This window comes from Arctopsyche grandis, chromosome 10 (genome assembly GCF_051622035.1).
Source record: "Arctopsyche grandis isolate Sample6627 chromosome 10, ASM5162203v2, whole genome shotgun sequence".
Classification (NCBI taxonomy): domain Eukaryota; kingdom Metazoa; phylum Arthropoda; class Insecta; order Trichoptera; family Hydropsychidae; genus Arctopsyche; species Arctopsyche grandis.
In genome coordinates this window covers 2,350,826-2,363,489 of record NC_135364.1, presented here as the reverse complement: position 1 = coordinate 2,363,489, position 12,664 = coordinate 2,350,826, and the positions used below count along the sequence as shown (strand labels likewise).

The 12,664-nt window shown below is 33.2% G+C and overlaps 2 protein-coding genes across 3 annotated transcripts; both read left to right on the top strand.

Moving 5' to 3' along the window:
* The first annotated feature begins 2,350 nt into the window (after positions 1–2,350).
* LOC143917898 (kelch-like protein 28) lies at positions 2,351–7,911 on the top strand. Its single transcript, XM_077439516.1, has 10 exons — positions 2,351–2,686; positions 2,759–2,913; positions 3,010–3,212; positions 3,559–3,756; positions 3,851–4,027; positions 4,104–4,256; positions 4,525–4,676; positions 5,377–5,614; positions 5,723–5,897; positions 6,048–7,911. Exons 1-10 carry the CDS (start codon positions 2,568–2,570, stop codon positions 6,176–6,178), a joined length of 1,701 nt encoding a protein of 566 aa, XP_077295642.1. The 5' UTR covers positions 2,351–2,567; the 3' UTR covers positions 6,179–7,911.
* An 863-nt stretch (positions 7,912–8,774) lies between these two features.
* Positions 8,775–11,895, top strand: LOC143917927 (uncharacterized). 2 transcript variants are annotated; one of them, XM_077439557.1, is made up of 7 exons: positions 8,775–9,369; positions 9,473–9,560; positions 9,936–9,990; positions 10,079–10,276; positions 10,764–10,814; positions 10,908–11,015; positions 11,132–11,895. In XM_077439557.1, exons 3-7 carry the CDS (start codon positions 9,970–9,972, stop codon positions 11,201–11,203), a joined length of 450 nt encoding a protein of 149 aa, XP_077295683.1. In that variant the 5' UTR covers positions 8,775–9,369; positions 9,473–9,560; positions 9,936–9,969; the 3' UTR covers positions 11,204–11,895. The 2 variants fall into 2 exon arrangements, with proteins under 2 accessions (XP_077295683.1, XP_077295681.1); XM_077439555.1 differs by having other exon boundaries at positions 8,876–9,560.
* Positions 11,896–12,664: the final 769 nt, after the last annotated feature.

The following is a 12,664-nucleotide window of genomic DNA, read 5'->3' as shown; positions in this document are numbered from 1 at the left end:
AAATCAAGCTATGAGCTCAAAAAAAGGTTTCCGACTTAATTCGAAACATAACAAACATACAAGTTTACTTATCTGTCTTATCCCTTGTATGTATTATTTTATATGTCAGCAAAAGTTACGAAATATTCGAACTGTGTCATGATCAGAAATGATAAACTTACTTTGACAAGATTAAGGAACCAAACACTTATTCTGTACAATAAACGTTTTAAATAATCACTTCACAACGATTTTATATTTTTCATAATGCTGTTTCAGGTTTTAACAACGGGCTTACATTTTTACTGTCTTGTATTTATTAATTGAGAATAAATTTGTGCTAAGTGTCTTGATATTCGACGCGGTCCGGTAAACCAAAATTTAGTATATGCACTTACAATAATATACACTAATAATTATCAATCTTTTTATGTAGACTATTCATTTTTATTATTATTTGAGTATTTATTGTAAATAAATATTAACGATTTATTAATAAAATTCGTACAAAAATAAAAATTGTTGTTATATTGCGAGACTCTAACAGTTTTTCAAGAGAGTATGTTCTCTTTTTTGACAAAATTATTTTTTTTACTCTGCCCCACATTGAACGAATATTTTCATTAGTGAACAATATGTGTACCAATTTAAAAATAAAATTAAAAGTAGATACATTAAGAGCATGCATTTATAACAAATGCAACTTTGAAATGAGCTGTATTTTATATTTTTTAAAACACGAACCCGCGTTGTAAAAAAGTTCATTCTTATGAAATATAGCAATAAATATTAATGTCATTTAAATTTTATATCATTGTTTAAAATTCTAAATTTGTATAATAACATTAAGTTATAAATGTTATTAACTTAAAAAGCATTTTTTAAGTAATAAATGGATTTTTATTGTGTCCTTTCTTTTCTCAAAAATGTGTTCGTATGACGGCACCTACTGCTCGGTGGGATAAGTTTACTTGGTAAACGGACTACTACTCATATGTGAACCAGTCACAGGCCAACCGGTCGCTCTAGATCGGTCACACGTGATCAACCGTCACACTAAAACTGGTCACACCCTAAAATCGGTCAATCAGTTTTCTCGTGACCGATTTTAGGGTATGACCAGTTTTCTCGTGGCCAGTTTTAGGGTGTGACCAGTTTTCTCGTGACCAGTTTTAGTGTGACGGGTGATCATATGTGACCGATCTAGAGCGACCGGTTGTCCTGTGACTGGTTCACAATTGACTAGTAATCACCGAACGGTTTACTTGGCCGTAAGACGTTGAAAGATGAGCTGCGCATTTCAACATTTTTACTTTATTTAGACATTTTCCAGAATAAAGTCACTTCAAAATACGTACATATATGGTTTTTTCATATTTGCGTAACACGTTTATAATGATCATCAATTTTAGTAGAGGATTTCAAGTCTTTCGGCACAATTATTTTTTTAATATATAATTTCGAAAGAGACTTTGTATATATGTATGTATCCTTGGTTCGTCGTCCGTAGATCGGTGACGTCATCGAACACATGATTCGATTTATTTTTTTTTTCGATTCATAGGCGCCGATTTGATTTTTTTCGATTCAATGGATTCACCCCCTGCGGGGGCGTAAGGGGTGTAGTTTCATGGGGCCCCGCCAAGGGCACCACAAGGGTCGCAGCCCCATGGGGCCCCGAAGGGGGCGCAGCCTTATGGGGCGCAGCCGTCATCGAACAAATGATTCGATTTATTTTTTTTTTCGATTCATAGGAGCCGATTTGATTTTTTTCGATTCAATGGATTCAAAGTCCGACCGGGGGCGCAGAGGGGCGAAGCCCTAAACGGAAATTGCTCATGGTGGCGCAGAGGGGCGAAGCCCTAGAAGGCAAAGGCTCAGGGGGGCATCGAGGGCGAAGCCCTAGATGGCAAAAGGCCCAGGGAGGGCCGAGGGCGAAGCCCCAGAAGGAAAAAAATTAGATTTTTTTTTATTTTGTTTTTGATTTTTTTTTTACTTTTTTTTTTTTAATAAAATGTTTACTATTAGATTATTAGTCATGTTTAAGCGCTTTATGGGGCGCAGCCGTCAACGAACCAATGATTCGATTTATTTTTTTTCGATTCATAGGCGCCGATTCGACTTATTTTTTAAAGGCCAAAGGCTCAGGGGGGCGCCGAGGGCGAAGCTCTAGAAAGAAAAGGCTCAGGAGGCGCGGAGGGCGAAGCCCTAGAAGACAAAGGCTCAGGGAGCGCCGTGGGCGAAGCCCTAGAAGGATTTTTTTTTTTTTAATTTTATTAAAAAAAAATTTCTTAAATAAAATGTTTACTATTAGATTAGTCATGTTTAAGCGGTTTATATTATAAATACTGAGCGAAGCCGGGTAATACAGCTAATATGTAATACTATGAAGATTGGTCAACAAATTTTATCGATCAATGATGCTCGAAGCAGTGCAGTACGGAAACTTTTTACTAACGACCTGTTGACAGTTGAATTCGACTTCTCGACTTTTCAGTTGCGCGTGCCCTTGCTATTATTATATTATTGTCGTTTCGGTGCTCAAATTCAAATAAGAATATATATATCATACATCATTCTAAACAAAAATGTCGAAATTCAATGTAGACGTTCCCGAACAACGTGCTAAAATAATTTTAGGCCGAATGTTTGACATTTACGAACAAAATTTGCTGTGTAATATCGATTTGGTAGTCGGCAATGACAGGTTGGTGCATTTCTTGTGAATGGTAATACCAAAGTTGCACTTATTTATATCAAACGACTTGCATTTTTCCAGATTTCCAGTACACAAGTTGATCCTTGTTACGAATAGTGAGTTCTTCAAAAGCAGAATAAACGATACAACCAGTGAAATCATTTTAGAAGACAGTGACGATATACTTGCCGAGTCCGTCAAAAAGACCATTAAGTTTTTTTACTTCGGTAAAATTGGTAAGTATGTAGATGAATAGAAAGAAACCGTGTGGTTTAAAAACATTTACATAACTATCTTGTGAATCAAAACTTATGACCAAATTTTCATTTCAGACTTGCAACTACATCTAACTGAGAACATAATCAAATTCTCGAAAATAATTGGGGCGCGTGAACTCGAAGAATACTGTTTGGCGTACCTCGAAAAAATAAGAGACAGCAATAATTTCATTTTCATTGCAGAGTTTGCCAAACAATATGGGTATTTGCAATTGTTTGAGCGAACAAAAGTTTATATTAAGACGATTTATACAGAGGTATGACTTTTTATTGTTGATTTCTATGACATCTTATTTTCCAAAGACGACACAAATCAATCACAATTTTGAATATTCCTAATTCAAATGCATTGTGACCACTTTTATCTTGTATATATGTATATTCTTATAACAACTGCCTCAAGAAAAAATGCAATTTAGCTCTGCCTCCCATTCGACATAAAAACTATTATTTCGTAAATAGTTTTCTAGTTCTCTTAGGTATTCTAGAATCCTTCAACCTTCTTTTATTCAATATGATATTCCTTCATTTGTCTTTTCATTCGAGGTAAAAAGTCACATATTAGATAAGGGCGAAACAATAAAAAATCAATTTACATTGCAGATAATCCAAGAAGATGAATTTCTCAATATGAATTGTGAACTCCTGGGTGAACTTTTACAGTCGGATGATTTAAATGTAGCAAGAGAAGAGCAAACGTTTCAAGGATTGAAGATTTGGGTACAAAAGAACTACGAGTCTCGGAAAAAGCATTTAGACACCCTGTTGAAATATATCAGATTGCCTTTGTTACCTGTCCAGGTATTTCCAGCTTCGTGAAAAATTTCGTAGATAATTCAAATTCGTCTACATACTTTTATTTATAATGTTCCAATGGGAATTTCTAAATTTTCAGTTTATATTAGATGAAGTGAAACCACTCTGTTACGATTCATTAACTTGCTGTCAAATGCTGTTGGATACAATAGAATACCATCATAATCCTGAAAAAAGACTTCGATTTCCTTCATTAAATGCAAAACCTCGAAAGTGCCAACAAACTGTGTTAATTGTAGGAGGACAAAATGATAAGGTATTTATCAAATTTATTTTCATTTCTTGAAATTACAAGTTTAAGTTTCATTAATAACTTCCGTTTTGAATTTAAGTTTTCAGGTAAAATTGAAATATACGATGCCGACGATGGCAAATGGTCTACATATCGTGATTTGAACATTGAAACTGCTCAATTTGAGGCTGTTGTCTTGAATAACAAACTGATTACTATGGGTGGGGTTTTTGGCGGTAAAACCACGAACAAGGTACCATTCGTTCCATTAATAGTTTTTAGTTCTATTTTAAGATCTAAATCATATGATTGTACGTATTTAACGCGATCTATCATGCAGATTCCACACATTTGTGTTTGAATTGAATTTGTGTATTGAACAAATAAATAGAGATTTGTCTTTTCTGACAAGTGTATGTGTATGTTAATGTATACATTGACTCGTTATTGTATATGTTACAATCGAAGTGATTGCCCATATCAAAAAAATATTATATTTTTTCGTTTTTCTAATTTCACAGGTGTCTTGCTTTAATCTCGTCACAAAGGAAACAACAGAATTGAAAGCGATGCAACAAGAAAGGCGGGATTTTGCAGCCACCGTCATCGATGACCAAGTTTTCGTCATCGGAGGAGAGAATAATAAAAAGATATCGATAACTTCAGTGGAAAGGTTATTTCCTTGAGTAAATAATTAATTTTTATTTCCTTCGGTATATAACGAGTAAATCTATTATTTGTTTCATTTTTTTTAACCTGGTTAACTTTCTAACGGAAAATTTATTTTAATAATTAAAAAAAAATTATAATTAAATTTAACTTATTTATTAACGTGATTTTCGCCATCCGATTTTTCTTGACCTCATCTTATCTTACAACCCATTTCGATATCCTGCATTTTGGATACTCTCGCACCCTCCCAAGTAAGATATAATTAAGATTTTATTTTAAATTCAATAAGATTTATTTTAAATTCAATACTTTGTCTTTAAAAACATCGTAAAGACAAATAAAAAACCACGTGAAAATTCAAATTTTGTCACTAACTGATAATATTACATTTACAACAATAAATGTTTTGAAATCAATTCCACTGTTGCGTGAAAAAAAAACGCGCTTTTTCGTTAATCAATTTGATTTCGATAACATTTTGCACTCAATATTCCGAATGATCTTTGGTTCATAGAATGCCAACCACAAAACTCATAATATACTATACATTTGTGTTCATATAAATATACTATACATTTGCACTAATATTATATTTATTGAGAATATAAATACACAATAAAATTAAAATGAATACTTAATATTAATTTACATAAAGCGCAAATAATGATAGTCACAATTAAATTTTCCGGTTTTCATTTCAGGTATGATTTAGTTACGAACACATGGACTAATATGGCTCATATGTTGAGAGGACGTTGTAATCACGCAATAGCAGTAGTAGGGAAAGAAATTTATGCCATCGGAGGTTATGACGATAGTGGTGATGATTTTGATGGTGAAAGTTTTGGTGGTTACTTAAACACAATGGAAATCTATGATACACAACAAGATAAATGGACAGCAGCCCCACCAATGAAAGAATACAGATGTTGTTTTACTGTAAGAATTCATTGTTATATTCACGAATCATACAACTGATCGGCTTTAAAGACAAACACATCACAGTAAAGTTGTCTTTGCTGTATATCATTTGTTTGCAACTTACAGGTTGTCGCAATAGAAAACCATATTTACGCTATTGGAGGTTATTCTGATGAATCGACTCTTAAATCAGTGGAGCGATTTGACATTAAGTCTCAAACCTGGACGTCGGTGGCCAGTCTTCCTGAACCAAACTGCTGGCAAAAGGCGATTGCTTTCGATGATAAATTCATTTGCGTCGGTGAGTTTTGCAGTCCTTTCAATACAGTACAAATTTATTTCATTTACTTGGCTTTCTGTGATCGTTCTTAAAATTGGAACGTTTTTTTAAACACGAGTCGTTTGTTAATTTAATGTAAATATTAATCAGTGTGTATTATAATTCTTTTAGGAGGCTTTAAATCAAATTCGACGGTGGAGTACGATCCAGGTACAGATAAATGGACAGATCGTGGATCAATTTCAGAACAGCGTACCCGTTTTAATTTATTACTTGCACCCATGCACATAATGAAAAATTAATAAATTGTGAAATAAATATTCGAAAAATACGTATTTCATTTCAATTCTACACAATTACATCTACATGAGCCCACGACAATGTGCTAACCATGAACATATGTAAGTCACTATTATTATATTACCCCGACAACTCAGTGCACGTCAACTTAGTCCCGACAACTCGGCGCAAAATCAATTTTTTCAATAAGTTTTAAATGCGTTTTCGAAAATAATTACTCTATTGAAATTGTCGGCCATATCTACATGCTAATTTTATATCATACGGTCCCTTTTACATATATTACGTAAGAAATACATAACTATGACAAATTCAAATTTGTATAATGTATTTGCTAGTTTTTATGGATGAGTGATTAAACAGTGTCTTTTATCTTGTAATGAAATGAGAATATATTGAAAAGTTTCTGCATAAGCAGTGTATGCAGTGTTAAAACCTTCTTTACATCATTTTGAATCTATTGATGTATAATATGTTAGCATTATATGTACATATATACCTAAGCTTATTTGCAGGGAAATCAACTTTTATATTAGCTCCTTGTAAATGTATTCTGTCAACACATTATTTTGAAAATTATTTACTAGGTATTGATTCGTTAATTTTGAAGAATGCTTTACAAGTAGAGCTATGTCTGATCAAATCATCAGTTTAGACGTATGTATATAAAAATAATTTCAAGTTGACAGTTTACCAGTTTGAGGTAATATATTGTTTCAGTGTCGATAATAATGTACATACATCCATAATGTCAAATGGAATAAAAGAGGCTAATTCTTCATTTATTGTCCAATCTTAATATTCTTCTCCCAGTGTTTTTATCATGTTTGCAATGATGATTTTGTTGACTGCCGCCTGGAACATTGTAGTTGTACATACATTGCCTCAGCGTTTTCAATCAGGACGTCCCTTTCCTTCCGGGCCTCTCCTTCCGTAGATCTTCCCTTGAATAATGAGATGCAGGAGTTTATATGTCTCAGTTTATATGTCAGCATAACGTGACGAAAGTATTACAGTTTTCGTCTATTGACGATTTCTTTCGTTCGAGACTAAACACTAATATGGAATCAAACATCGGTACTTGTTTGATATCGATTCAAATAAATTATATTATATTACTTTCAAACCACCAACGAGTTTGTAAAGAATAAAAAATTATCCTTGTATTACTCCATTTATATTTGACATTTGTAACCTCAAAACGTGGTAAATTTGGCAGTTACTGCGACAAATAGGTGATCAAAATTTTGCTCATCATGATTTGATCAACTGATTTTATCTTGAAATTGAATAAATGGTTATATGTATATAATAGGTTTGGTAAATTGTACAAAGCTTGAAATTTAATATCTGTGTCTGCACAATCTTCGAAAATAAAGCATTTCTGGTTCGCTGGACTGGCTGGGCCGTCGATATGTCTTTGTAGGCTTTTTTCATTGAATAAAATATTAATTTGTCATTGTTTCCGAACAGTTTGTCAAAAATCTATTTGGTTCGTTAGTTAAGTATGAGTTTATTGTTGTCAAAAAGTTGCCAAAAAGCGTCGTTCTAGGTCCATGGTCAATATAAAGCGGTTGTGTTCAGTGTTTCCGAAAACTGTACGTACCGTAGGCGATATATTATATAATAAACGCTTTCAAATTTTTTATATTCCACAATTTATTTATACACGTTTTCTTTTTTAAATATCTTCTATATATTGAAAAAAAAAATATTGGAAAAAAATAGTCATATTAAAATAATAAAATAAATAAGAATTGTAAATTTTTGGGAATAAAAAAAAAATATTGTACAAAAAGACATAACGACATGGCTGGAAAGGGTCGGTCAGGCAGATAACGGTTGGTCAGGCGCTGCGCTGCGCTCGTCTCCAGCTTCAGTCGAGTGCGCGCCGCCCGGGAGGAAGGACCTACCACACCCCTGTGCTCCTCGCCAGTTCGTCTCTGCAACTTGTCAGTGTGAAGTTGACGAGTTGTGTTTGTTTTTATTCAAAGTACTTTTGTGGTTCATTTTGCTTCAAGCTGCTGTCTTCCTTAAACTATTATTGTATCGCAAGGAAGTAAAAAGCTGTGAAACTTGATGTGTGTCGCCTTCTTATAACTGAAAATCGCTGACCACGTGTTTTTTGAGGTTTTTATTATTGATAGTTTCACGTTTTAATTCAAAACCCAATTGTGTACTTGTGGTTCTTCCTGCTTTCCTTAAACTTCTTCGTATCTGAAGGAAGTAGGAAGCTGTGAATCCCGACGTGTGACGTGTCCTTTCATAGTACAATCGCTAACCGCGTGTTTTTAATGTTTTTCGTTTCAATTCGTGTAAGTTAAGTTGTGCTAATTGCAAATAATTTATTTCGCTACTCTCGCTTTATATATATATATATAAAAATGGGGTTTGGAAATGTATCGAATGTGGCACCACCATGCGGTCACAATAGCGAACCTCGCACACTCATCGCCGAGAAATGTCAAATTTTGGCGCGGAATCCTTTGGACAAACAGATGGTGACATTTCCCAATGAATACCGCATGCTCCTAATTGAGGGGTTAAAACCATTGAGCGAGTTGATGCAATACAGATTTAAGATGACGAGACTTGATGGGGAAGATGGTAGATTGAGAAAACGGTCTGAACAACAAAGACCTTTCGAACGTCCGCTTAATGGACAGCGACATGAAGTTAAACCTTTAGAATACCAAATTGGGCATCAGCGGAGACATCTAGATCCAAAGAGATCCATCGAGCAACATAGGCCTGTTGAACAACGGGGGCATTTAGACCGACTTGGGCAGACAACAAGACAACAAAAGCCTTTCGAGAGTCAGATTGAGTCTCACCAGAAGCCAGTTAAACGTCACATAAATCCAAGTGAAATCCAAGAAAATCCAGCAAAGAGAAGATGTAATGGGATATCTTCTTTGGAAATACCTCGCCCTAGAAATGGTGCACCAATTTGCAGATTGCAGCAGACACAGCCGAAAAAGTCATTACAAATCGCCCCCCAAAAACTTGAAGATCCGAATATTCTGTATGACCGTCCTGGTCGTCCTGCTGATATACGTAATTTCAGCGTCAGCACTTCCGAATATTTACTCAAAGGATGTAGGCCTGGAGATTATTGGTGCGAGTGGCTAAGAAAAGATTCGCGCAAGTCCGAAAAACCACGAATTCCGGCGGAAAAAATATATGCTAGATTGTAAGCTATTGTCTTTTTTTTCTTTCTTTCTTTTTACTTTATTTTTTTTTTAAATATAGTTAGTATTAGGAAATTGAATTTAAAAGGATCATTTATCATTTAGGTATAGGAGAATAGATTTTGCGACTTCTTTACTACTGGACACTATGAGACTGCTGACAGCTAAGCTGGATATTGGACTTGTAATTTAGGTACTAATGATTTATTTTTATAAGTCAACCTTTATAATCTCAATATTACTATTGAGATTTTTGATATGCGCACACTATAACACTTCCATCTTCATCATTATTCCGTTCCAACATCTCTTTCTGATAAGATAAGATAGTATCGAATGCTTATTGCTTATAAATACACTGCTTATGAATATTGCTTTTTGATCTTAAAACATATGTACAAGATCAAAATACTTGAATAGCAGAAAGTCATCTTAATTTCCATTCATTCCCATTACACAACCTCACATGTACATATATGTAGTATTATTTTTATAATCTTGTTTCATCATATTTGTTTGTTGATATTTTCACGGTTTACTAAATCCTATTTTTTCTTTTCTTTCACAGTGCTCAGCGAGATATTCTGTCGGAATGCGTGCCCATGTTTAGGCCGCCCGTTAAAGTGAGTATATTTTTTTACCTTTTGATATTGTTAAATATACATATATAAATATGCGAATAAATGTAATTTAACTTTTTTTTTGTCTTAGGTAAACCCGGACCGCGAAGCCCAGCAAATACAGAGCAAATTAGGTGTATTCAATACTGTTAAACACCTACTCGACGATCCCAAATCTTCTATCGGCGTATATGGCGAGCCTGCTAGCCCAGCTCCAGAATTCAAGAAGCCTCATTACACTTCCTCGCAGAATGGACGGTCATACCAAAGACCCCAACATTATGGCAAGGTGAGCGTCATTTAATTTTGGTTGTTTCCTGCCTCTCAAAATTATCTATTTATACATGCTTTCATTTAGAATATTGTTCATTTTCAATTTTGTATTTTTTTCTGAAAGTTTCACGAAGGGATGCCTGTGGGGGTACATAACAGGGCTCCACCTACCAAATTGTATAATGATAAGACGCCTCCTGTAAGTATATTTGTATGTATACATTTTCGTATATTCATATTACATACATATATAAACGGGTCGATCATTTCTTGGTATCGAAAAAATAGTACGCTATTCAGAATACCATGTTGACATATGTTTAGATGTTCAGGAATTCATATACAATTATTTACCCCCCGTGAACCCCCTTGTATGTGAACTATTAAGTTTATTGAGGAATTAATAGAGTTTTATTAGGAACTTAATCTTTTTCTAACTAATCCCTCACATTTCCTATTGTAATATTACTGTTTATTAATTATATTTTTAATTTTGTCTACAGAGTGGATTGGATCCTTGCGGTGTTCTTTACAACGTCGAGAATATCATTAAGGTGAGTTTCTAGTTGCTTAATGTACATCCATTTCATTATGAACATATGTACATACATATGTATACTTATTATGATCTTTATTGTTTTTTATAGGAGATGAAATCCCTTCCTATTGCTATTACACCATTGACTGCGATTGCTGCCACACCCAGAAAAGAATCTGTCCCCAGATTCAATTTCAACGTCCCTCCACTATTAAAGGTATGTTTTTAATTTTTTTCATGTATTCTTTTGATTTTGTTATACACAATTATTGTGACATATATTTTTATAAATTTCTTTTGTTCCTAATTTTTGATTTTTTTTTATATTTACAGCCAATTGAAAATTCTTCGCAGTCAAATTCCTTCCCCGAACCAAAAAAAGGTGCACACATCAAGAGTCGTTAGTTACTTTAATTCATTTGCTTTATAATAAATATATTGATACGTTGTTAGTTACGATATATCGCTGTAACTGATTCAATGACAATAGTAAGTAATAGTAGTAATATATATACATATTATTAATTGAAATAACAAATTAGAATGGTACTTTTTTTAATTTTAGTATTTTGGTTTATTCGTATTTTCAAAAATAAATTAGTTTAAATTTACTTTTTATTTACTCGATTATTAATTTTTGTTTTGTAAATAATATAATATAAAAATGGTTGATGTATTTTTACGGTTTGTCAAATTGGTGATGGGTACTATTTTTTACTTAAATTTATGTTAAGTTTACTTTTATAAAACATCCATTTTCAGTCAATTGTAAATGGAACTTTTTATTGCATATAATATACATATGCATGTATGTGGCTAATGCCGTTTTTACGTTTATTCAAATTATATTAGTTGTTGGGTATAAATTTTGACGTTTTGTCAGTTTACGTGTATGTAAAAAGAAAAGTTAAAAGTTTTTGTGTAATTTTGATATTTTGCCATACATAATTGTATGTTCGAAGAAAAGTTACTTTAAGTTTATTATTTATCGTCTGATATCCATTTTTATATGTTGTATTTTATTTATATTTTAATATTTTCGGTTTTGTGTACAATATTGACATTTTGTCATACTACTCGTATGTACAAAGAAAAGTTAATTTTAATTTATTATTTATCAGACATCCATTTTTATATATTGCCAAATTTTAATATTTTAAGTTTTGTGTACAATATTGACATTTTGTCATACTACTCGTATGTACAAAGAAAAGTTAATTTTAATTTATTATTTATCAGACATCCATTTTTATATATTGCCAAATTTTAATATTTTAGGTTTTGTGTACAATTTTGACATTTTGTCATACTACTCGTATGTACAAAGAAAAGTTAATTTTAATTTATTATTTATCAGACATCCATTTTTATATATTGCCAAATTTTAATATTTTAGGTTTTGTGTACAATATTGACATTTTGTCATACTACTCGTATGTACAAAGAAAAGTTAGTTTAAGTTTATTTATCAGACATCCATTTTTATATATTGCCAAATTTTAATATTTTAGGTTTTGTGTACAATATTGACATTTTGTCATACTACTCGTATGTACAAAGAAAAGTTATATTGCTGTCGGTTGGTTCCCTCATCACTGAGGATCGTGACTATGATGTCCGGTCAACCAGCTGCCTCCATTCAGTTCTTAATTCGGCCAGGCGAAGACTTACTACCGTGGAAGCTCCCGTCGCTGCAGAGACTTGGTCAGTCCAGGGTAATACGGGGGATCTGCCTCTGGATCTTCTGCCTTCGACGCTACCAACCAGCTCCAGGCTCTCCTCACCTCTTCGTGCAATGTGGCCGAAGAACTGCATTATACGTTTCAGGCATATTGTTGACAGTCTATCCTTGACTTTTAATTCTTC